Raw genomic sequence first — 27,505 nt, 5'->3', positions numbered from 1 at the left:
GAGAAGTAGGTTCCCTGCTGAGCAGGAGCCCGATGCAGGGCTCAATCCCAGGACCCTGGGATCATGGCCTGAGCCAAAGGCAGATGCTTAACCCACTGAGCCACCCAGGAGTCCCTATATTCCAGGTTTTAAAAATACAGTAACAATGCAGGTATAGCCTTCACCCCTAAGAAACCAAGTAAACAAAGAAACAAGGTATTACAGACTGTGATAAGTGCTTTTAAGGAATCAAACTTTTTACCTTCAATCTAAAATAAATTGGCTTGAAATTCTCAAAAAAAGTGGTCACCACTTCAAGATTTAGGAATTCTTTAAAAAATCTGACAGCTGGAAGATTTAGCTGACTCTGGAGGAAAATATGTGAGTTTTCAATAAGGGTTTCATTTAAAGAGCTTATTATTTTTCAGGTCAATAAAATGGGCCAAAAGTTGATTTCCAGGTATGTTCTTCAGATCCAATTGTCTACAAGCTATTACAAGATCTGATACCCTGTATTCCATAAAATTATCAGAAGGAAGACTATTCCAGGCAGAGGAAACTGCAAGTTTAAAAGCCTAGAAGTGGAAGTGTACTTGGCGTCCTCAAAACATCACAGAGTGGTGGTATTAAATAGAATAAAAACAGATGAGAGAGATGCAGCCCAGGACAGATCATGTGGGGCAGTATGGGCTAAGATAAGGATTGTGGGTTTTCCTTCACTACAGCTGGAAGCACAAGGAATGTTCTGCGCATAAGAAAGACATGATCTGATCTATGTTTCAGAAGTATCACTACATACACTGTGGAATAGTAAGCAGTAGATGAGAAGCTGATGGATCATCTAAAGAGGCTATTACAATAGTGCAAGAAAAAGGACAGTAGCTTGAACTAACGGAACAGTGGAGAGGGTGAGAGAAATGGTTGGATTATGGCTAAATACTAAAGGAAGAACCAGAATTAGCTGTCAGATCAGATGGAAGGTAAGAACAGAAAAGGAGGAATCACTGTAAGTGAAGGTTTTTGGTCCAACCAACAGTTAGAATGGAGAGGCTATTTGATGAGGTGAGGATGATGACTGGAGAGAACAGGTTTTAGAGTGAAGAGTTTGGTTACAGACAACTTGAAATTCTTGTCAGACATTTAAGTGTAGATTAACGAGGAGAGTTAGATGTACAAATCTGAAGTGGAGAGGAGAGTTCTAGCCTAGATACAAATTTATGAGTGGTCTACATATTATTTAATACGACCCATATTAAGAGATGATCCAGGGAATGAGTATAGATGAAGACTGAGAGCGAATGGCTAGGAAATACAATGAGATGAGAAATGGTTTCTCAGGTGATAAGACAAGAAAATATTTCAAGAAGGAGGGCAGGGTCTACCATGTCAGGCGAATTGTTGTATTATTATTTTTTTTCTTTTCATTAAATTGTTATATTAAAATGACAATCAAGAGTTGACCATTATATCTGGCATGATGGAGGTCACTCATGGCTCTGCTTTGGTGGTGTGGTAGAGATAAAACCCTAGAGTGGCAGGGACCAAAACTGATTAGAGTGGGTTCAAGAGAGAATGGGAGGTAAGAAAGTGGTCATTATCTTTGCACATCTGCCTGATTACTTCCTAAAGACAAATTTCTTTTTTTTCTTTTTTTAAAGATTTTATTTATTTATTTGACAGAGATCACAAGCAGGCAGAGAGGCAGGCAGAGAGAGAGGAGGAAGCAGGCTCCCCTAGAGAGCAGAGAGCCCGATACGGGGCTCGATCCCAGGACTCTGAGATCATGACCTGAGCTGAAGGCAGTGGCTCAACCCACTGAGCCACCCAGGCGCCCCCTAAAGACAAATTTCTATAATAAATTTTTATGAGGGCCTTTTCATCCTACAGATATTGTTCTAATTCATATTTCTCTGAATAACCCTGGGTTAAAGATACTCTCTATTCACTGGCCATCTGTATTTCTTCTTTTATGAACTACCTTTCTCTTCATATCTTGTTCTTACCAATTTGTATCGTTTAAGGCAAAACTTAGGATGAAAGTCTGGATGTTTCTAAGACATTACATTTCTAGTGTAGATTATCCAGAACTCTTTCACCCTCTTTCATCCATTCACCTTTCCCGGGCAGTTCATTTCACTGATGTACATCGGGATGAATGCTGTTAGGCCTAGCAAAAGGTGGGCAATGGAAATTCTAATTTGCATGTTATCTATTTCTCCAACTTAAACTATTAATAAGTATATCTTCTTCCTTTGCTTAAAAAACTTACCTACAGCTGTGTTAGTTCCACCAACATTTATATCATTTTCGTCATCAAATTCAATCCTAACTCCTTTTCCATTGCCTGCTGAGACTCCACAACCTCCACTTCGACAGAGAGAAATTGGAACAACGCCATAGACATAGGCTAACATAATAGGAACACCAATACCTAAAAAAGAATTAAATTAGTCATTATAAGTTAAAAAGTAAATCACAGAAACATGAGTTCTTAGAAAGCCTTTTCAAAAGAAACTGTATAGGAGAAAAGTGCTACTGTTCTCCAACCCTTGCCCAAAGTAGATTTACCTGTTAAGGGACACAAACAAATTCAAAACTTCTAAACTTTCCGGTGACACACATGAGAAAAAAAGATGTAAACCTTTTTGTTTTTAAGTCCCAAGGCTCTAAACCATAGGAGGTGAGGGTGGGTATCAGTCAATAAGAATTTACCAATTATCCTAACCCTGGGCCCTTCAGTCTATAGTGCTTTTAACCAATACAGTTACTCAATGAGAGGCTTTCTGTAGGCTCAGCTTACACTGCCCTTAAATAAATAAAAAAGTAACTCTCTTATCGTCCACAATATAATGCTCTGTCTTAAATCCTTCCACAAAACTTAAATTCTACAAAATCTGAGGTGATCAGTATTTTTAAGCATTTTCTTACCTACAGTTACTGCAGCTACAACTGGAGATACTATTACAGACAATGTCACACCACCTGTTATAGCCAAATTCCGTTTGTGCTTTGAAACGTCTTTGCCTTCATATCGATTGTGAATCTTGAATTAAAAATAAAAATGGGGTGGGGGTTTAAAGAAAAAACACATTACATATTTAATTTAAATGAAACAGACCTACAGTTGCTAGTAAAGTGATTTTTTATAATTTCATTCAAGTGTCCTAATTCAAGATAATTGTTTTATTGTTCTTAAACCATATTTTTACCCATAATTTATTTATTTATTTATTTATTTTTTAAAGATTTTTATTTATTTATTTGACAGAGAGAGATCACAGGTAGGCAGAGAGGCAGGCAGAGAGAGAGGAGGAAGCAGGCTCCCCCACTGAGCAGAGAGCTGGATGTGGGGCTCGATCCCAAGACCCTGAGATCATAACCTGAGCCGAAGGCAGAGGGTCAACCCACTGAGCCACCCAGGCACCCCATTTTTACCCATAATTTAGTCCTTATTAATAATTTGCTTAAATAAGACAGTGATTTAATAGACTTTACTTTGTGTTTGCTTTTAAAAAAACAGTTTTGAGTAGATGTATAATCTTATTCAGGAATAATAAAATCATGTTTTGAGCAAAGAAGGAATTAAGAATATTATTTTTAGGGACGCCTGGGTGGCTCGGTTGGTTAAGCCGCTGCCTTTGGCTCAGGTCATGATCCCAGGGTCCTGGGATCGAGTCCCACATCGGGCTCCTTGCCCAGTGGGGAGCCAGCTTCTCTCTCTGCCTCTGCCTGCCACTCTGCCTGCTTGTGTTCTCCCTCTCTCTCTCTCTCTCTGACAAATAAATAAAATCTTTAAAAAAAAAAAAAGAATTATTTTTAACATAGTCATGGATTGGATGTTTGACTAATAGGATTACTTCTAAGAAATTTAGCATTCCACAGGTTTCTTTCTAAATAAGCATCCCTTAGGGGCACCTGGGTGGCTCAGTCGGTTAAGCCTCTCCCTTTGGCTCAGGTCATGTTCTCAGGGTCTTGGGTTTGAGCCCTGCACTGGGCTCCTTGCTCAGTGGGGAACCTGCCCCTCCCTCTTTTCCCCTCTTGTGCTCCCTTCTCCTCCCCGTCTGTACTTTTGTCTCTCTCAACTAAGTAAAATCATTAAAATAAATAAGTAAATAAGCAAATATCCCCAAATGGTAAAAGTTGGCTTCTAGGGGAGACTGCCATACTTTTTTTTTTTTTTTTAAATAGACATTAACAAGCGGTACTAATAAGCAAACATCACAAATAAGTTAATTTTTTCTTGGATCCTTTTTTATATAGAAAATTATCACCAAATGACTCAGAATCCTGGGGTCTCATTTATAGCTCAAAGTCAAAGGTACAAAGAGGGAAAAAAAAAAAGAGAAGAATGCGGCCAGAGGACAGGAACTAGATCTACTTAGCAACTTTGTATAGTATAGGTGTTAATAAACAGAATTTAATACCACATTGAAAGTGGCCTGTGAAATAGATCAACTTCAAGAAACAGCCCAGTATCTTTGGTCTCATGGTTTGCAAAGGCTAAAGCTCATAAAGTACATTTCCCTTCTGTTTCAAGACATATTCAAAACAGCCCTCAAAACTGCAGGTAGTCTCTAAAATAAATACTTGACTTATGAACAATGTTACAGGTGAGGTTTAATAAAATTATTATTATTATTATGTGGTTATCTTGAAGGCTATAAAGTATAATGAGTCTTGTGGCATATATGAAACAGTGACAAAACTGGGGTGGAGAGGTAGGTGAAGCATGCATGGGACAAGAAGCATTCATCTTTCCTAGTCAGTGTCCTGCCAGCATTGACTATACATCCCTAGGGAATGAGCCTCTCTACCTCCCTAAATAGTCTACGCAGGCAGAGATGGCAGGACCTCCCAAGGCATCTTTCATTATCCTTCAGCACTGCAGCTAATTCTTGCTCCTCTCCTCATGACCATTCTTGAAAAACTTAGGAATGAAGCAGAGAAAAGCCAGAGCTAAAAAACTGACTAGACAGGAATCTTCAGAAAATTTTGCATCCTTAAGCACCAATCTTTAATTATAGTGATCACAACATTCTATTCCTGGTTCAGCTTAATTTTTTTCTGCTCTACTGTTTTGTGCAACATTTCTATTTGTTACTATAAATAAAGACTAAGCTTTTAGGTGCTTTATCAGCTTAACAGGTTTTCCTGGGCTGGTCTGTAACCCTAAACACCATAGAGAACATTGTTTCAATGGAAAACTAATTTATCAACTGGCAACCCTCTGGGTATATGTCTGAAAAAAGGAGACTTTTAACCTTTTAACTGCTCCCAAGACATGAACAATGAGGTAAATAATCTCTCCTCTATAAATTATTTATAAGTATGTGTAGTACAACAGTCTCTTCTTCTCTTCTACTTCTAGGTATGTGAATAAACAGTTTTGTTTTTAGCAAAGCCTTGCTTTGGATAACTGCATAAAAGGTTAAATAATCATCTACTATGTTGGGGACCTTAAACAAATTTAATTAATTAAAACCTTCTGAAATAAAAATTTGGCTCATAAGTATCCATGTTTATTTATCCTTGGTAATTTTTCAAAAATAGTATATATTGCTATTTTTCTGATTATAAAGTAATATATGTTGACTATTTTAAAATAGTCAACATATATTGAATATGGAAGAGGATCAGCCTCCTCTTGAGTTTAGTTCCAAAAGTCATAACCAGAATTTAATGAAACAATTGAAAGGAAAACAGATTCTAACTCAACCTAACAATTACAGACAGCTGGGAACAGAATGGGCCGCTGCAGGAGTTGGTGATGTCCCCAACACTGAAGTGCCCAAATGGCTAGAGAAACTGATCAGGGATCTTACATAAAGAATGTGTGTATCTAGGTTTAAATCCTAGCTCTGTTTCTTTCTGTGTAACTTAAACTACATAAATTTTCCCAAACCTCAATATTCAAGTACATAAATTTCTTTAAGGTTAAAATGAGTCAAATTAAAACAACTACCCCACAGTAAGGGTTCACTCCATGTTATTTCTTTTAATTCCTATACTTTATTCTGCTTGAGTGCAAGGTTATGATTAGATAATTTCTTTCTTTTTTTTGAAGATTTATTTTAGAGAGAGTGAGAGAGTACATGGTGTGAGTTGGGGGAGAGGCAGAGGGAGGGAATCGAACAGACTCCCCACTGAGTTTGGAGTCTACTGCTGGCTCTGAGGACTCATGAGATCATGACCTGAACCAAAACTGAGTTGGATGCCCAACCAATTGAGCAACCCAGACACCCCTTAGATAATTTCTAAAGTACCTTCTCAATTCTGAGATTCCATTAATGTAGACAGCAGCAGACTTCTTAGCCACTTCATAAATTATCCCTTTAACCTTTCAAAAAAGAATTATTGCCTGGCTAATGAAGTATAATTCATCACTCATAGGCCAGTGGTAATTATTGGTGTCTGGACTTACACAAGACAGTTATAATCTACAGAACAGTGTATTTACCAATAGCAGTAATCTAAGAAAATAAAACCTTTGAACCGAAGTTCAAAATAATTCAGGAACTGGCTAATTATTCTTTGCCTTGAGGGCATGTGTTCTTTAGCTATTAACTTGTTATAGACTTAACTTTAAAAGGATATATCCATGAGAAAAATATCAGGTGTCCTTCAATACTTTAAAGTTAGAAAGGAAATGCACGGAAGTTTTCAGATTCAAGTAATTTTATTTTATTTTTTAAAGATTTTATTTATTCATTTGACAGAGAGAGATCACAAGTAGGCAGAGCAGCAGGCAGAGAGGGGGGGTGGTAAGCAGGCTCCCCGCTGAACAGAGAGCCCGACGTGGGGCTTGATCCCAGGACCCCGAGATCATGACCTGAGCCAAAGGCAGAGGCTTAAGCCACTAAGCCACCAAGGCACCCCAGATTCAGGTAATTTTAAAGCAACTCTACTTTTGGGGCACCTGGGTGGCTCAGTGGATTAAAGCCTCTGCCTTCAGCTCAGGTCATGATCCCAGGGTCCTGGGATCGAGCTCCACATCCGGCTCTCTGCTCCACGGGAAGCCTGCTTTCTCCTCTCTCTCTGCCTGCCTCTCTGCCTACTTGTGATCTCTGTCTGTCAAATAAAAAAAAAAAAAAAAGCAACTCTACTTTTTATGGGTACATACAAGTTTGCCAAACACTGAAAATTTATTATCTTATGAAAAAATAAAAGTTTTATACTGAGATACAAAAAATGATCTTTCAAGACAAACAAAACAAAACAAACCCCTAAGATCATCAGTCCTAAACCTGAAGGTTTAGAATAAGATAATGAACTAATACAGAATTAAGCATTTTACCTTACGGCCCACATACACAGGAATGCCAATAATCATTGCAGGGATTGCAATGCCAGCTATTAAAGCAATTCCTACAGGAGCACCAACAAGTGTTCCAAGCTGCCACAGTATCTTCTTCTTCCGGCTCCAGGGTTTCTTCCCCCAAAAAGTACATCCTGATGGACTAAGGGAAAAATTGTAACTATAACTGCTATAAAACATAGTATCAGCAAATGACTTATAATACATTAAAACAATGACTCTAAAAGAATTCTCATACTCAGAAATGAGGTTTTTTAAATTCTGAGTTCACTAAAAAGCCAAAAAAAAAAAAAAAATCAATATAAGAATGACCATCAGTTATTTTCAAAGGAAAGTGACAACCAGAATTCAGGTTAAGTATTTATCTCTAGTCATTATCTTGAAAATGTTAGGTTAGTTTCTGAAGAGTAAATTAATGCAAAACATGCTTATTTTTAGGCATACAATTATCTGATTATATCAAACTCACTTTGTGGACTAAATGAGGGAATTTATATTTAAGAAAATTAAATGGAAATAGTTATGACCTAGCGTAATTACATGGGGATATAAAATACTAGCTTCTAGTTTAACAAAACAAATAAACAAAAAAAGACATCTATATGCTTCCTATTTTTGACTAATTAATCCCAAGTGGCTAGCACAATTATTTGGCTTTTAAATTTTTTTAAATAAAATAAAAATTTTATTTTGGTTTAAAAAATATTTTTTCCACTCAAAGATACATCATGAATTTATGTCTCACATTACCTGATGTATGCAACTAGAATAAAACACATTCCTCTTAGTATAAGCATCAAGTTTAAAAATTCCTAAGATAATACGGTCTCCCAATTATCTTACAATATAAAATATTTAGATATAAATAGCTCTTTCTCCCTCCCCCTCCAACTACTAACCAGGCCAACCCTGCTTAGCTTCCAATATCAGACAAGATTGGGCACATTCAGGATGGTATGACATAAATTAAATGGCTCCGTCTATAAACTTACCTTAGATAATGTAAATCTGAGATTTCTTTCATACATAACCAACAAAACTCACAACCACAGACAGCACATGTCATGTGATTACAGCTCCCATCATTCATCTTTATTATATAAGCAGCACATCGTGGACATGGCTTTATATCATCAGCTATTAGGAAAATAGAGAGACCTGTTTATTACATAAAACTGGTCCAAAAAAACCAATTTCTAATAGATAATTATAGCAATGCCAAAAAATCTTAACATATATAGTTTGTTAACTGATAGCTTTAGCCAGCTATTTTTAGTACATAAACTATTTTTTCAAAAGAAATGCTATAGAGAACATCTATTTAACTTTTTTTAAAGTATTTTTCTTTCTTTCTGAGAAAAGGAACATGTTTTACATTAAATTTTCAAACTGTAAACATTTTCAAACACAATAGAACAATGAGAACAAAGAGCAACAAAATAATAAAAAGAGAAAGGAGAACTAAGGATAGCCCTAAGCAAACTGCAAACTACATAAAGTTTGTATTTGTTCCTACCCCACTGCTGTCTTTTCTGAGTGGTACTTCATATTCTAGAATTTTTCTAACCATCTCTGCTTTATTAAAGTTTAGATATTCTTTGTACTACAGAAGTTATCTTTGTCTTTTTAAAAGTCATTTATTCAAATGCTGTTGCTGTATCCCTGTCAAATACTATGGTTATAAGGCACAAAGGTGCCAAGTTAAAATCAAATGGTACATAACTTTTGGAATCACTGACAAAAAGTTAAGAGTTATATTATACAACTACTTTGAACCTTGGCATCTACTTAATAGGAACCAGTAAATTATTTTACTATTATTAGTAGCCAGCTATATTTTCCAATTACACACAGTTAAGAAAAGGTATGTGTAGTACTAGCTGCTGAATTCAAGTACTTGTTCCATTTTCTTACATGATAAGCATTAAACTATATTATATTTTCCTTTCTAAGAGTTTTATGGTCAAATTTACCTGTGCTTTATCAGTGAATTCAGGTTTCCTTAGTGCTTCTTTTAGAGCCAAAGCTGTTTTTTAACTTAAGAACTGGTCAATGCTCACAATTAGTATTTTAACAATTTCAAACAATTCTGAGCAAACTGATAACTCTATGCAGCCAGACCAAGACAAATGATAAATACTAGAATATAAAAATTAAAAATATTCATGTCACGATTTAAATGATCCAAAGAACATAGAAGTCTGCATTAAAAATTTTTTAACATTGGAGCATGAATTTAAAAAATCTGGCTTTTATAGCAGATATAATGCCTGTACATCAAATTAAAGAAATGCTAAAACTATCTGCTTAAGTGGCATATTAATTGATAAACTTCCTCATTCCAGAGTTTCCTCAACTAGTAACTATCTTAATTAGTGGTGGGAGTAAAGAGATTTGACTTTCGCTGTAATATATGCAATCTTCAGAACAAAATGAAAGGTGACATCCCCATTTTTATGGTTCTAAAACACAAAACAGCCTTTTAATATGCTAAGATTGTATGTTAGAAACGAACGCCATAGCAATGTATTTTTGATGTCTCTTTATAGATCTGTATCTGCATGTTTCTACTGTATAATTATATATCTATACAAAAGGCTGTTTTGTCTTTGTCTCTTAAATTAGAAATTTACTGTGCACATTATATATCTCTCTCAAAATATTCTCAAATGCAAAACTCCTAAATAGAGTTGTTTTACTGAATGGATGGTCAATTGATGCCCCCTTCCCTGAACATCAATTAATCCATAGCAGCTTTATATTGGAAAAAAAAAAAAAAAAAAAAAGGCTTCCCATTTCTATTTAAGGTACATTTGGCAAAGTTTTTTTTTTTAAATCATTACATTTCTATTTACTGTTAAAATATGGGTTATTGTCATGTTAGGGGGAAAAAAAACACAACAGGTTACAAAACAATATATAGTTCTCAAAATTTGTTCAAAGAACTTTCCTACCTCCACCAGATTACCTATAAGGACTTAAAACAAAGTGTTAATAGTGGTTATCTCTTGGGGTGGTAGCAGTAGGAGACACAGATGAGGGTTGAAAGCCAATTTAATATATTTTTAATAAAGGGGGAAATATAGTAAAAAAATGAAAAACATGTAATTCATGTAAAATGTTAACTCCAAGTGCATAAACTCCCTAGTAGCTATAATAAAGTGTCTTATGTAGATATAATACTGTTACAGTTTAAAGATAATTTTATCATAATACAAATTAATGTACCAGATGATTAAGCATACTTATTTATCTTCAGCTGACTGATCAGAAAGAGCCAATTAATTATCATTCTGTCAAGCAATTATTAAAAGTGCAGCCAATTTTTCAATGTATCATGGTAACAGAAGACAAAAAAAATCAAGATATCTGGAATAACGGAATTAATAAAACCATTTTAGATGGCAGTTCCCTTTCCTCTTTTTTCTCCCCCACAAGTCAATGAGTAGCTAAGTTCAAGTTTTTTATAGATTCGTCAAAAGAAACTATCACATGAACATTTGTCCTGAGAGCTTTGATTTTTTTAAGAGCACTGGACGTAAAAATGCATGTACTTTAAATTTTCAGAATTATAAGGTTTTTGAACATGGAAAAACCCCAAAAGAAGTTTTTAAAATAATCACCTTGGGAGGTTATATTTGTTCCAACAATGTTACTATTTGGCTCAAATCACTTGGCAAGTTTTTCTTTCATAATTATTTTCAAAACTACTTAATATAAAAAAAAATCACTCTCATGATCATATAGTCACATCTTAGTTTGGATCCACCCCAAACCAGTGATTCAACTTGGTTATTCTAGTTGTTAGACTTAGTTCCAAAAGAACTTCTCGTTACTTCCAGAAATCACACTGACATTAAGAAGATAATTTAAGTGGCTGTACTGGGATCTAAAGGTTATGACCAATAAGGCATTCCAGGGTAGCACTGCTGAAATAAACATAAAATCTTTCACAGTGAATACAGTGAGAAAGATCAACATTCATTTGCATGACTAAATCATCATGTTTATTTTAAAATTAATAACAAACACAAATCTCTAGCAGGTGACTGGTTTCTCTAGTTTCTCTACCTCAAACAGCTAGAGCACCTACTTTGTGTCGGGAAATGTTTAAACCTTTCAGACATAAGTATTATTAGTGTCTTCATTTTACAGATGAGAAAACTTGATTGGGTCACACAGAATTAGTGGAAAAGCTAGGATTCAAATCTAGACAGACTGATTCCAGAGTCCAGGCTCTTAACTCAATATGTATGTCCTGTAACCAATCAATAAATACCCATGTCCACACACAGAGGAGAGAGATAGCATTTCCAAGTGGATCACTCCATGTCTACAGCTGACCCTAGAGGATACAATTTAGGTTTATCAGGTCTCCTTTGAATTACTTCTGGACCCATACCTGTAAATTATTATTAATACCTTTGAATTCCACCCCAAATCTTCAGGAAAGGAAAGAGAAACAAGTCAATGAGCAAACAACTATGAAAATCTGTGTACACTGTATAAAGTACTAAATGTTGAATTTAAAGTTTAATTTTAAATTTGACTTTAACAGCATAAATACTATCTCAACACAGTGCTAGTAGGAATGTAAATTATTTTCTTGACAAATTTCTGTATTTTCCAAGTTTTTCCATTTTATAATCAGTGAGAAAAATATTTTTCTAAAAATGACTGAAAGTCCAATAAACAATGACATTCTATAAATGGGAAATATTAATTTTTTCAATTTTTATCTGAAGAACATTAAAAGGATAATTTTTCTTAATTTTTGAGATTTAGGAGATGGATACATTGTTCAAATAGATCCCCAGGTAATTTAAAAATTCCTAGCCAAAGACACAAAATTCTTAGTCTCCCATAAAGTATGATTTTGAATCCTTGATCCTGGAATTAGATGACACATCTGTAAATAAAAGATGATTTTTAAATATCTTTGCTAAGCTTTGCATAATATACTTTTATGAACAACAGTTTCAGACCATCCTCAGTTATCAGTTATATACATCACCACAGCACTTCCTTTTTTCTCTTTTTACAATAAAATCTTCCCAACCTCAATACCATTTTTCCCACAGTAAGGAATGAGTGCTTCTGGAACAGAAATACTAACAACACAAAGAACATTTCTGAAAACTGAAGGGAGGAAAGGTAATAACAGGAACTATTTGAATACTGCATTTTTTATTAAGATAACTATAGTGCTGTTTGTGTCAAATATTTTATTAGAAAAAGTGAGACATAAATACCTGCTGCTCCAGACTCCTGACTATAACTAATGGATGAAGAACGTATAGTTCTCAGACGTAAACTCTGGGCTCTCTCTTGCCGAGCAGCATCACAGGTCTGATTGGGGTGCCAGATCTGTTTACAGTGGTAGCAAAACTCTGTTCCACAGCCTTCTCGCCCACAAGTTAATTTTGGACAGCTAGCACATCCAAATGCTATCACAGCATATCTTCAAAGAATAAGAAAAATGATTTAAAATGGGACATAAGAGATACTAAGTAAAACAATTATCCAACTGAAAAAGTTTTCTATTTATATATACATGAGCAAATTAAGTCATAAACCCTAATACTATCTCATCAACATAAAAATGGGGAAAAAAATGAACAATTCACAAATGAATACATATAAACGGCTAAAAACATTTTTAAGGTTCAATTTTTAACTTTTAACTTTCAATTTTATCTAAGATGCCAAACTGTATAGTTAGCCTAATTCCAATTTTATAAAAATTATATTAAATTAGTATTGTATGGGGGCACCTGGGTGGCTCAGTGGGTTAAAGCCTCTGCCTTCGGCTCAGGTCATGATCCCAGGGTCCTGGGATCGAGCCCCGCATCGGGCTCTCTGCTCAGCCCTAGGAAGCCTGCTTCCTCCTCTCTCTGACTGCCTCTCTGCCTACTTGTGATCTCTGTCTTTCAAATAAATAAATAAAATCTTTAAAAAAAAAATTAGTATTGTATGCACACTAGAAGGAAATATACCAAAAATCTTAACGATAGTTTTGCTGGTACTAGAGTTCTAGTTCTCTTCTTCATACACTTATATATTTCTGATTTTTATAATTACCTGCTACTTTTAAAATCAGAAAATTAAAATATCACCTATTTAAAAATACAATGATGACTGAATCAGCTACACCTATCAGTTAATGGCAAACTGTGATAATTCATAAATTTTGTGATTATCTTGTATTTATGCATAAATTCTTACATTACTGTTCCTAAAATGCATAGTAAAAGTGCTCTTTGGTGCCAATCTCCTCCAAAAAGTACGTGAACTCGATTTTCCCAATTAGAAAATTTGTTTTTTCACTTCAGATTAAAAAACTGAAAACAGTAGACTCATGACTAGCCCTGAGACCTACTCTCTGTATTAATATTTTGGCACTTCAATAATTTCTTACTTAAAATAAATTCTGGGCACACTTGGACACTTATCCCAGAGTAATGAAAACTTACGTACAAACATGTACACAAATGCTTGTAGCAGATTTTTTTATAACAACCAAAAATCAGAAACAGTCTAGATGTCTTTTTCACTAGGTGAATGGTTAAACTATGGTGCATATATATGGACTACTACTCAACAACAAAAAGAAACTACCAATACACTTCACTCTGATAAATCTCTAAGGAATTATGCTGAGTGAAAAAAGTCAATTTAAAAGTTATATACTCTATGATTCCATTTATAGACCATTTTTGAAATGACAAAATTTTAGAAATGGAAACAGATTAGAGGTGGCCAGGGATTAGGGATGGGGTTGGGAAGGCGACAGAGGATTTATAAAAGAACAACAGGTTCACCACCATGGTATATTCACCACCCCATGGTGGTGAATACACTTATGTAAGGTGATAAAATGGCATATAACTAAATATACATGCACACACAAGTAAAACTGGGGAAATTTAAATAAGATTGGTAGATTATATCAATGCCAATATCCTGCTTGTGATGTTTTTTGTTGCTGTTTTGTTTTGTGATGTTGCGTTATAGCACTGAAGAATGGTACCACTGGGACAAACTGAAGGAACGGGATTTCTTCTTTTTTTTTTTTAGATTTTATTTATTTATTTGACAGAGATCACAAGTAGGCAGAGAGGCAGGAAGAGAGAGAGGGGGAAGCTGGCTCCCCACTGAGAAGAGAGTCTGATGCGGGGCTCGATCCCAGGACCCTAAGATCACAACCTGAGCCGAAGGCAGAGGCTTAACCCACTGAGCCACCCAGGCACCCCTGGGATCAGGATTTCTCTTTATTGTTTCTTAGAACTACACATGAATCTACAATTATCTCAATAAAACTTACAATAAAAAATGTCTGGTGTTCTGGTTCTCTTTGAAAGACAAGTCTTATCTATGTATAAGAAGCTTTTTAAAATAGCAAATATTTCCTTTTGGCTGGAAATTTAAGGGAGTTTTCAGGGTTCCTCTTGTTATTGGCAATAAAATTTAAATAGTAACTGTAACTGATATTTTTATTAAATTTCCAGATAACATGTAAAATTATAAAATTTTAAGAGTCAGGAAGTTCCTCCACTTTTGGGACCTGTTGCTCCCTTAGTATCTTACTTTTTAAACTTAAATTTTACATCTTAAATTCCATTTTATTTTTGACAGATCGATTCTCCAGTTACCAACATAATCATAAATGTGTTCAAGCATGATTAAATTAAAGACAACTTATTTATCAACATGGGGTAATTTAGCAAAGTTTACTTTCCCTGAGGGAAAGTAGTTCATTGCAGTTACTCATAAAAAGAAAAAAGTCCTCAAAGACTCAACACTTTATTTTCTATCAAATTATAATGCTAAGCAGTCTTTAAAATAGTAATTTCACTGAAAAGGAAATGATGCTCTCTTCTGTAACTCTTTTCTATCCTAGCTTTTCTTGAAGGAAGGAGGGAAGGAGAGGGACATGGGGAAATCTGTGTGTGTGCAAGGGACGATGATGCTAAGACCAACTATTTGTTAAGGTCAGTCACCATATATAAAGGCAGAAGAGAAGTTTAGGTTACCTGGTCAAAATACCATTTCCACCACTTATTATCTGTATAGTCTCATTAAATCACATAACCTCCCTACAACTAAGTCTTCCCAAAACATAAAACAGGATTCAAACACTTCAGCATTCAGCCAAAGTCAGCTTTAGCTTTAGCCTTGATCTTGAGAATGCCAAAAAGCAATTCACCATTTCAATGACAGTTCCAGTACCTCTGCATCTGTACTTGATTAATAACCATGTGATCCACAGTTATTATCCTTTCTATATCAATAGAAATAATGTATGGAAGGCGCCTGGATGGAGCAGTTGGTTAAGTGTGTGACTCTTGGTTTTAGCTCACATCATGATCTCAGAGTTGGGAGATCAAGCCCTGTGTTGGGCTTGCTGGGCTCTGGGCTCAGTGTGGAGTCTGCATGAGACTCTCTCCCCTCCCTCTGTCCCTCCCCCCTGTGCTCTTTCACTCTCTGAAATAATTCTTCAAAAAAATAAATAAACATTGGTAGGCATTCTAGATACAGAATAAAAAATCTTACTGCTTCATATGGTGAAATTTTACTGGACAACTGAAGTATAAATGCACATTGTGTTTAAGAATAAAATACAGTAATTATTAGTGAGAACTGTGAAAGCCAAGTTTAGATATAAACTTAACTTTCAATTCATTAAACAGGGATATAGATTTGTAGTTAATACGAACACTGGAGTGCCAGAACTAAATTTAGGAAGAATATAGTCTTTCTGAGTAAATAAATATAAAAATACACAAAGCAGATTAACAGAAATAGGTTATATCATAATTCTTTTTTTTTTTTTTTAAAGATTTTATTTATTTGGCAGAGAGAGAGAGAGATCACAAGTAGGCAGAGAGGCAGGCAGAGGAAGAGGGGGAAACAGGCTCTCCGCCAACCTGGGAGCCCGATGCAGGGCTCGATCCCAGGACCCTGAGATCATGACCTGAGCTGAAGGCAGAAGCTTAACCAACTGAGCCACCCAGGCACCCGGTTATATAATTCTAACCTTTATAGGTTGTTCAGTATACCACCATATCACTAAACAAAACTTAAGAACTGACTTAATTTTTAATCAATGATTTAAGCTATTAGTCTTTTTTTTTTTTTTTTTTTTTAAGATTTTTATTTGACAGAGAGAGACACAACAAGAGAGGGAACACGAGCAGGGGAAGTGGGAGAGGAAGAAGGAGGCTTCCCACGAAGCAGGGAGCTCAATGTGGGGCTTAATCCCAGGACCTTGGGATCATGACCTGAGCCTAAGGCATATGCCCAACGACTGAGCCACCCAGGCGCCCAAGCTATGGGTCTTTTAAGAAAAAGTCCTATTAGGGAATTCTTCACATTTTGACAAGAATTAAAAGCAGAGGGTGCCTGGGTGGCTCAGTTGGTTAGGTGACTGCCTTTGGCTTGGGTCATGATTGTGGAGTCCCAGGACTGAGTCCCACATCGGGCTTCCTGATCAGCAGAGAGTCTGCTTCTCCTGCTGACCTCTCTCCTTTCATGCTCTCTCTCTTTCATTCTCTCCCTCTCTCTTAAAAAAAAAAAAAAAGCAAAAAAAAGCAGAATGTCAGCTTTTTAAACTTTCATGACAAGATAATTTCCACATCTGGTACATAATCCATGAAAACATGAAAGGGTATGGTGTGAAAACTGAGGTCTCAAATCATTTTATTCTCAATAATCAAGCTTCAAAACAGCATTATAAGTTGCTTTAAGATAAAAATTCCCTACAGTGACCTAAACTTGTTGAGAATAACTGTTTAGAAACAGTGAATACCTATTTAGATTTTTTAAATATATGCAGTATAATTATCTGGAGCAAACTAAAGAGCTGACAAGTAGACGAGCATTTCTGCATGATGTCAAGTATTTAACATTTGATTATTTTTTAAAATAAAATTTTACACTTACTTTCGTATCCCATAAGTTCATCACACCTTAATTAGTGATATTTGAAATTGGCCCTGGAGAAGTATTAATTGTCTGGTCATTTGGCATTTGTTGAAAATAAATGTAGGTTTGATGCATCTCAGAAATTAGGATATCATAATAAAAAAGAGTTGTGATATTTAGGGGTACCTGGGTGGCTCAGTGAGTTAAGCCTCTGCCTTTGGCTCAGGTCATGATCCCAGGGTCCTGGGATGGAACCCTGCATCGGGCTCTCTGCTCAGCAGGGAGCCTGCTTCCCCCTCTCTCTGCTGCTCTGCCTACTTGTGATCTCTCTGTGAAATAAATAAATAAAATCTTAAAAAAAAAAAAAAAAAGATTTGTGATCTTTAGATAAAACTGTGTGTTGTGGAGAGAACAGGGGGGAAAGCCGGGGGAAGGGGAAAGAGAATTCATTCATGGGACATCATCATTATGTACTCAAATATCAGAGATAAAGTACCTCGAACTTGTTTATGCTACTTCCCAGTATCTCCTTTTTAAAGGAAAAGCTGAGAGATCCTACCCTAGAATTAAACATTCAAGTCCCATTCAATCTGTACAAGTTATAAAGAAAAATAGGTTTATCTTTAATAATCCTAACTATTTTTCATGAATGTATATTTTGATAACTAAAAGTTAAGAGTCTATCAGTTTTTTCTTATTAACAGTTACTGAGTGCTTACTATGTAAATGTTCATAAACATTCAATCTTAATAATAACTTTGTTAGGCATATTTTATAATATAGCAAGAATTAAATATAACTAGCATTCATATATTTTGAAAACAGAATGTTAGGCCTCTTGATGATTTTCATTGTGTGGGAGTCAAACTTATTTTCCACTGGAAAACAGCTGTCAAATTACAATGGAAGCAAATGGTAAAACTAAATCAAATATAAAATGCTTCCTTTGGGGCGCCTGGGTGGCTCAGTGGATTAAAGCCTCTGTGGCCTGGGTTATGGTCCCAGGGTCCTGGGATCGAGCCCCGCATCAGGCTCTCTGCTCAGCAGGGAGCCTGCTTCCCTTCCTCTCTCTCTGCCTGCCTCTCTGCCTACTTGTGATCTCTGTCAAATAAATAAATAAAATCTTTAAAAAAAATGCTTCCTTTAAAGAAAAATGTCAGGAGTATCTCTGTTCTGGTGCATTAAGTGTTATATGGGAAAAGAACACCCTCAGCAGAATGCCAGGGATAACTGAGCAACACCTAAGATCTTTGGCTTGAACAGTATCCAAATCTTGGTTTAAAAGATGGCTCCAGGGGCGCCTGGGTGGCTCAGTAGGTTAAAGCCTCTGCCTTCAGCTCAGGTCATGATCCCAGGGTCCTGGGATCGAGCCCCGCATCGGGCTCTCTGCTCAGCGGGGAGCCTGCTTCCCCCTCTCTCTCTCTGCCTGCCTCTCTGCCTACTTGTGATTTCTGTCAAATAAATAAATAAAATCTTTAAAAAAAAAAAAAAAAGATGGCTCCATGTCCTTCTACGATTCATTATTTAACTAAGTCTTACTTTCCATCTCTATTCTTCCACGTCTATCTACTCAAAAATGTTTAAATCTTCCTATTTAGCAGGAGTGGAGGGACAAGAAGAAAGTGGGGGAAAAGAGAAACAGGGACTGAAATAGGACAATCTTTCTAGAAATATTTTCTGTTCACCGGAGTGGCAACAGGAGGTTTATACTAAGAAAGTACTCAGTGGTCAAGTTAGAAAAATGCTAAGCAAAATTAAAGCACTTTTTCATTTTTTTCTTTTTTTACTACAGGATTTGCTAAAAGAATTTTTTAAAAAAGATTTTATTTATTTATTTGACAGAGATCACAAGTAGGCAGAGAGAGAGAGGAGGAAGCAGGCTCCCTGCCGAGCAGAGAGCCAGATGTGGGGCTTGATCCCAGAACCCTGAGATCATGACCTGAGCCGAAGGCAGAGGCTTAACCCACTAAGCCACCCAGGCACCCTGCTAAAAGAATTTCTAACATGCCAGTGATCAGTATATAGTGTGCACTATTTCCAGAATTTATTTCACCATGGCGTCTATTTCCTGGGAGAGTCTCACAGTACTAGAGTTCTACAAATTACATCATTGATAACAGAGCAAGTAGGGATACCAGCTAGGGTACTGTATTGTGTCTATACTAAATTCCTTATGAAGGAACAAGTAAAAAGAACAAACCATACCTAAAACAAAATCTAATCCTAAGATAAACATAACACTCCCCAACAAAAATTTTAATTAAAAAATGAGGGAAAAGAATGAAGAAAGATTATCTAGGCATCAAAGACCCCTGCCCCCCAAAAGTAAAGCTTTAACAAAACCTTTAGAGAACAAAGAAAATATAATCACAAATACTGTTTGATCCAGTTAGGGGGGAAAGTCAAGTTTTGCATCAAAATCAACAGGCTCGTGTTTCTACTTGCTAGAAGTTACTATTACTCGATAGAGGAGTGACTTGTTTAAAATGTTTGGGAGAAGGTCTAGATAAAGTGAGGCTCATCTCCTGGTTCCCTCTTTCATGAGCTGCTTCCTCTAGAGGATGCCTTCTGTTGTGCTTTCCACTACATGCTACAGGGGAATTGTCAAGAACTGCCCAGTCTATTTGGAGAAGTCAGTCTAATTTAAGGGTGGTGTCAGCAAGCCATTCTGGCTGCATAACTAAAGCCACATTCTTTAGTAGACTAATTAGTAAGAGAGAGCTGACATGTCTCCTAGCATATCAACTTGGTTTTGATTGAGGGTTTGAGGCAATGTTATTTTTATTGATTCCCTTAAAACCACCAAAAATTCCAGTATCATTTAACAATGGCTGGTGTAGCAGCAGTATACACTGAATTACACAGCATTAAAATATATCTAGACCAACTTTATGGTTAGGAAGAATAAACTAAAAAGAGCAAACTCTCAGCTCAAGGAATTTTTAAACTCTAAGCTCAAAGTCTTAGAATACTTTTATGAATGTCTATTCTAACAGATACAATTTGTCATTAGTTATGAATTACAACTTCCACTGAAACACAGTTTATACTCATTATGGCTTCCTATACACAAAACCTGCTGTTTTCTAAGTCACATGTATTTGTTTCCTCTGGAGAAAATCACAAGTTGCATCTGTTCTCTGTATAAAATTTCTAAAAGGTCAGCCTACAAAAGCATTTTCAGCATGTCAAAAGATGGTCAAGTTATGGCTAAAACCCTTCTTTGTAGGGTGGAAATAAGAGCTATATAAAGATTAACTGGAATTTAAAAATATATATTGTTTAATTCCTAAGCTGATGATACCATTTTTTAAATCCATTATGAACAGTATCCTCCACCAGAATAAATTATTATTCAGAATCATTTAAATGTCAGCCAGTTTGACACTACACAAACCTGATTACAGTTGATCAGATTGCTTTAAAATGGCTTATTGGAAAAAAAAGTAAAATGAAATGGCTTATTGACAGTTCCTATGATATATGATTTATATTAGTGGCATACAGTCAGATTGATTCATTCAACAACACTTTATTGAGCATGGCTAAACCAGCAATTACAAAGAAAAATCAAATACTTTTTTCTTCTTTGCTCTTGAGAGGCTCACAGACATTATTAAATCATTAACTATATTCTTGTATTATAAATGTTCTTGTATATTCAAAGCTCCCCAGCAAAGTCAGAAGCACTCACATGAGACAACAGGGATAATGTGTGCTGGTAGAAGGACGGCCAACTGAAACACGTGATGACAAAAACTAAAATGCCAACTTTTTGCTGTCTGCCTGCAATGTATAAACTACGCTGCCTGGGCAGAAGGTAATCTGGTATTTTTACTCAAGGCAAGTTCTATGCATTCCTTCCTGTGTGCCCCTCACCTCGCCCCAACACGTCTCCCTAGCCAAGGCCAGATTCTTTTCTGAGCCTGTGTAGACTGCATGTTATAGCAGCAATTTTGCAAACTTCACCCTGGTTAAATCAAAGCACACAGGTTTGGCTCCTTCTCAAGAGGACTTTTCCAAAATACTGTCTTTTAAAACAAGTTCAATTTGTCCTGGCCCTCAGAATAGTAGAAAGAATATCAGGTCAGAAAACCTGAGGGATCTCAAATAGAAACCAGGTCAGCTTTTCTTTCTCCTCTAAGCTAAGGGCAATATTTCTCAAAGTGTGTTAAACTACATGTTTAAGTAAAATTAATGTCAGATACAGAAAATGGTCAGATTAATAAATATCATATGCAAAAAAAATTCACAATTTTACATACAGCATTTCTAGAAAAAAGTCTTTCAAGTGTGTTGTACAATAGAAGGGGTTAAATACTATATACATGTCAACGGTCCTAGCTAGCTAAGTATTTCCATTACTCACCGCCAGATAATCAGGCATTTATTTACCAGTATTCTTTATGCCAGATTTAAATAATAAATGGATTCTAAATAAAATATGTCCCTCTGTGGATCCAAAGATTTTAATAAGTTGCAGGGGGAAGGGATTTTTGTCTTTTATTCATTATTAAGTTTCCAAGTACCTGGCACACAGGTACATTAAATATTTGAATAACTGTCTGATTTTTAAAAATTAAGGCAAAACTTAAGAAATGGACACAAGGAATTATAAATAAGAGCTACAAAAAACTTGCTGTGTGCCAGGAATTATGTTAGTCATAAAATTAAAGGTCTACCCCAAGCCTTATAACAACATGATAGGACAGACATTTAAAATCAGGTCTAAATGCTCATGCTAAGTAAAACTGAAACCTTTAATCAAGGCTTACATAGCATTCCATTCTCAAAGTACACATATAAATTTTCTGTTACTGGATGACAGTTTCTATGTAACGCAACCATAAAACCTACAATGTAATCAAGTATATAAAATATGCTCTTAATCTAGAAACAACATAAATCAAATACAAATGACAATACATTACGAAGTAATGCTGACATGTTTTCTTTGTCCCTTGTGGGTAAGACTATTGACAACCACGAAACCAAGAGTTAATTTATAGTCAAATTAACCAAGGCTAATTCTTTGTTAAACTTACATAGCAATCAAGTAGTTGTGTTCATAATAACAGAAGTTATTAAAGTAGCTGTTTCTATTATTTTATATTTTTATACTTAACATTTATCTTCTCCAAAATATTTAAAATATTAAGCCATTTTGCTTTTTTTTTTTTAAGACTTTATTCATTTATTTGAGAGAAAGAGAGAGAGAGAGCTGGGGGAGGAGCAGAGGGAAACAGACAAGCAGACTGAACCTGAGCCCAATGCAGGGCTCGATTCCACATCTTTGAGATTATGACTTTAGCCAAAATCAAGAGTTAGACACTTAACCAACTGAATCACCTACGTGCCCCTAAGCCATTTTACTCTCTGACAATGAAGTCTCAATAAGAAGAAAGTGGGCAAAAATAACACAAAGTATGAGTTTATGAAACGTCTTTAAATTTTACTGAAAAATGTCACCCATACAAAAAGGATTTATAAATAAAAACAAATACCCCGTATCTACCATGCAAACTAAGAAAAGTATCAGTAAGGTGATCACATAATTAACAACCTAAACTAAAACACTTAAGAGTAATGTGATCAAAATTACAGCAAAAGCATAAACTGAACTATTTCTGGCAAGTCAGAACCTATGGTTTTACCACATTTATCAGTGGCTTTAGAAGCCTCTTGATTGCTCCTTCAAGTTCACAACCTCCTTTCAATAGGTAACCATGAAACTAAATATATTCATCCATTTTACTGTTAATGAACACTTTTTTTCTTGTTTGCTATCATGAACTTTTTTTTAAAGATTTATTTATTTTATAGAGTGCATGAGGAGGAGGGGCAGAGGGAGAATCTTATTTTTTTTTTAAGATTTTATTTATTTATTTGACAGAGATCACAAGTAGACAGAGAGGCAGGCAGAGAGAGAGGAGGAAGCAGGATCCCCGCCGAGCAGAGAGCCCGATGTGGGGCTTGATCCCAGGACCCTGGGATCATGACCTGAGCCGAAGGCAGAGGCTTTAACCCACTGAGCCACCCAGGCGCCCCCAGAGGGAGAATCTTAAGCAGACTCCCCACTAAGTGCAGAGTGGAGGCAGGGTTTGATCTCACCACCTTGAGATCACTACCTGAGCTGAAACCAAGGGTTGGATGTACCACCTAGGTGCGCCTAATATGAACATTCTTTTTTTTTTTTTTTTAAACAGTTCCCTTTTTTATTATGAACATTCTTAAACATGTCTCCTAACTAGATGTCTCCTGGCACACAAGAATTTCTTCACGGTATTTCACTAGGAGTGGCTCTTCTAGGTTACAGGGTAAACGTGTGTTCAATTTTAATAGTAATATGGCAGCAGGTGAGCTACTCTTCCACCTATATTTTCTTTTCATTTAAAATTTTCCCTTTTATTTATAAAACTTTCCTTTATAATCTGTTTTGATTTTGCTTTGGTGTGTTATGTGTGGTGATGATCTCATTTCCCCCCCCTCAAACAGCTACTTTCACAATTCTGTATGTTGAAAAAAATCAATCCTTTCCCAGTTGGTTTAGCATGTTTCCCCTAAAATCAAATTCTTATATAAATAAGAATCTATGTCAGCTGTATCTATTGTGTTCTATTAAGTTAATACAATTGATATCCATTAGGAACACATGATCAATCAACACAGCTCAAGAGAATATATCTATTTAGTGACCAGAAAATTTGTGCCCAGGATTTACTGCCTCAATCTCCGCGGGCCATAGCTTCTGACACTTAAGCCTTTTAATTCATGCCATCATTTTCAAACTTTTTCTTTTAAAACTATTAAATGGGGATGCCTGGGTGGCTCAGTCAGTTAGGTGTCTGCCTTTGGCTCACATCATGATCCCAGGGCCCTGGAATTGAGTCCCATATTGGGATCCTTGATCAGTGGGGAGCCTGCTTCTCCCTCTGCCTACTGTCCCCCTGCTTGTGTGCACACTCTCTCTCTGACAAATAAATAAATGAATCTTAAAAAAAAAAAAAAAAAAAAAGGCAACCAAACCATTAAATGCTTGAAGAACTTGGGAAGTACTTTTTACCCTGGGGTTCCATGAGAGACAGAAAACCACACTCTTTCTCCAGACAAAACACACCATATAGGCATATTCCTCACTATTTGAACTCTTGAAGGACTATTTGCTATAATGATTTGCAAAAAGTGTGTTGACCTAAAATTTGTTGTCCAAATTGAAATATAATGAATGCACGCTTGCACCAGTGAAAATGTTGTGCTGAGGTCCATGGGACCAAGAGTGATACAACTGTATGCAAGCTGTTCTTTTGACAGGATATTGTCTCCTGCTCAAGTTATTTAAAGGTATTGTTCATTATCAAGATTTCTTCCAATCTTTTTCTTGAGAGTTTATCTCTTCAGGGCTCCCAGAGTTTGCTTCTGTCATACACCTGTAAGCACAGTCAACCTTGGCCCATTTTAGAAAGTATCTTTAACATATTATTTTATTATTTATGTTCTAGTACAAGCTCCCTGAATTAGAGGAGAGCACAGTTCAAATGTGATAATGAATTTTATTTTTAAGTACTTCACACAACTAATGAATTCATAAAATGTCAAATAATCAGGTAATATTTTTAATATGTTATTTCCACTGAAATCCCTGGTGGATAAAGTTTAGTTATAACTGGGAAAACTGGTTGGGATTTGCAAAGGCTGGTAACATACTATTAATTTTCTCATTTGGAATGAGAGATATAGGCTAGATGCAATCTGAAAAGTTACTACTCAACAAGCTTTTAATAATAGATTTGATTCAGATGATGAATACTGAAACTTCATCTGAGAAACTGAACTCACATTCTACCCTTATTTCTGATTATACCCAGATAATCTTGAAAGCTCTGGGTTTTCCCCAACTCTTACTTATACATAATCTCTAGCTCACTAATGGTAACATCCAATGTTTACAGCCTTTGTTATTCTTGAAAAGCATAAGACTATTTATTCCTAGTTATGACAACCCTACATAGGAAATGCTCTATAAACAGAAGATACTGTTAACATAATCAAATGTATAAGAAAAATATTTTAAATCTTGATATTAGCAATAGTTATGTCATACCAACATGAACACGTGACATTGTGCACACATTAAGGTGTCTTCTGAAAGGGTCATTTGAGTTTATACAACCAAAACCAAACACAACCCCTGATCATTTCATCTGCTACACTAAAATAACAATTTTCCAAATTAGAGGGATAATCAATTTTGCACACAACTAGATCCTGTACTCTACCAACTTATCCCTTTCTTCCGAAAATGTTCAAATGAGTAGGCGATGAGACACAATATAAAAATGAGTAAGATACTATTCCTTCCATTAGCATCTAACATTGTGCGTGGCACATGGTATGCACTCAATGTACATTTGTCTACTGAATAATGAATCACACCTGACATGTTAAGATTTTTCTTTTGAGTAACAGCTAATTCTTATTTTATCCACAGAAAAAAATATTAACTCAGGAAAAACCAAACAAAATCTTACCCACAGTCTGGAGCTGGACACCACCTACAATCAGGATCTGCAACAAGCCACCGTCTAAGCATAAATTCTTCATATTTTTCCATCAAGACATCATCACTTAATATCAAGCGAATATCATGGGGATTAAACCGTTCAGTACATTCTGGGCAACTGATATTAACTCTACTTTCAGAAATTTCTATCCTTAGATATTGTCGTAAGCAATCCACACAAGATCTATGATGACAAGTCATGATCTCAGGAAATCTGTCCTTAGAATGCCGCAGAAGGCACAAGGGGCACTCTATAAAGTCTCCAATTTGCTTGCTTATAGAAGTTAATCCATTGTCAGAGGAGGTATTTGTAGAGAAAATGGAGTTCTTATCAGTACACATTTCAGAATGTATACTTTCAATGCTTGCAATTCCATCCACCCCGCCATTTAGCTCCCTGGATTTACGTTTGTTATCCTTTTTTCTCCGAAACAGAGAGCCTATTGAAATTCTTCTTTTTTTGGGTGCCTTTTTCACTGAAGGCAAGCTCACAGATGAAGCAGAAGACTGAAGATCACGATCTGAACCCATTTGCCGATGTAAACTCATGTCTAAAATGTTCATTAGAATTGACTCAGGGTCTGTGTTTACACACAGCCCTTCATTATATTTAGAAATGAAACCTATTTCTTGTTCTTGCATTCAGATTAAGTCATGATGTAAGAAAATCCTACTTGGTTCCTTCAGCGAATTCTTGAAAAAGCTTGATTTACAGAAGACTGTTATCATAGATGGTCTGAAAAACAAAACAGAACACCAAGAGAATTTTATTTATATTCTTAGTGTGCATGATTTTTAAATAAACTTACAACCTTACTACGAAACTTCAAACCAGTATGTTCTTTAGTCATTAGGGTTTTTTTAATAACACCAATTTACTGAGTAGTCTACATGAGAATGTAAAAATATATAGTTAGCACTAAAACAAGTATATTCTTTAATCTTAATAAAAAAACTAGATTTGAGCTGACCTTACCATTATTAAAATATCATAAAAATTTTTGATCATTTTCACTGAGACTTCAATGATTCCCCACTGCTTTTCAGAGTTTAATTGACTGTAAAATACACATGCAGATACAAAGGATTACTAAGTACAGCTTATACAATCTTGAAGAAAAGTGAAGTGTGTGTGTGCTCTTACCCTGCCAAATGCAACGACTTAGAAAGTTGCAGGAATTAAGACAACATTGTGGTACATCACAAGGTGGATACAAAGACCAATGGAGCATAACACAGTCCAGAAAAGGTCCCAAGTATATGTGGATATTAGAGTTACGTCAAAGGCAACAATAGCCTTTTCAAAAACAAACATACTATTGTTTTACTGGTTACCATCTGAGAAGAGGAACTTAACCTATAGCTCACCAGGTGCATAAAAATCAATTCCAGTTGGTTCGCAGATCTAAGTATGAAAAGTAAAATCATAAAGCTTCTAGAAGTCAACAGAGAATATTTCTGTGAAAAGACTTCTTAAACATACAAAAGTACTAACCATAAAAGACTGACAAATTGGAATACAATAAACTCAAGAGATGGTATTCAAGAGAGTGGGACAAGACAGTTGCCACATATAACTAATAAAGGACCAAGTACCCAGAGTGTGGGTAACACTTACATATTAAGACAAAACAGACAAAAAGGAAATGGGCAAGGGATTTAACAGGGATTTAACAAAAGGATATGAAAAAGTGCTCAACAACATCTGTCATCAAGGAGATACAGAT

The 27,505-nt window shown here is 35.6% G+C and overlaps 1 protein-coding gene across 1 annotated transcript in view; it reads right to left on the bottom strand.

Annotated features, from left to right (window-relative positions):
* The window catches only part of LOC111146727 (ring finger protein 19A, RBR E3 ubiquitin protein ligase), a 58,580-nt gene that overhangs the window by 5,592 nt on the left and 25,483 nt on the right, over positions 1-27,505 (bottom strand). The window contains exons 2-7 of the mRNA XM_022502406.1: positions 25,747-26,514; positions 12,547-12,755; positions 8,287-8,431; positions 7,274-7,436; positions 2,908-3,022; positions 2,249-2,410 (exon numbers count right to left, since the gene is read on the bottom strand). Of these exons, the coding sequence (XP_022358114.1) occupies positions 2,249-2,410; positions 2,908-3,022; positions 7,274-7,436; positions 8,287-8,431; positions 12,547-12,755; positions 25,747-26,420 (1,468 nt within the window). The 5' untranslated portion in view covers positions 26,421-26,514. The remainder of the gene's footprint in view (positions 1-2,248; positions 2,411-2,907; positions 3,023-7,273; positions 7,437-8,286; positions 8,432-12,546; positions 12,756-25,746; positions 26,515-27,505) is intronic.

Source organism: Enhydra lutris, unplaced genomic scaffold (assembly GCF_002288905.1).
Source record: "Enhydra lutris kenyoni isolate GAN:26980312 unplaced genomic scaffold, ASM228890v2 scaffoldscaffold14, whole genome shotgun sequence".
Lineage (NCBI taxonomy): Eukaryota > Metazoa > Chordata > Mammalia > Carnivora > Mustelidae > Enhydra > Enhydra lutris.
This window is presented reverse-complemented; position numbering and strand designations above follow the sequence as displayed.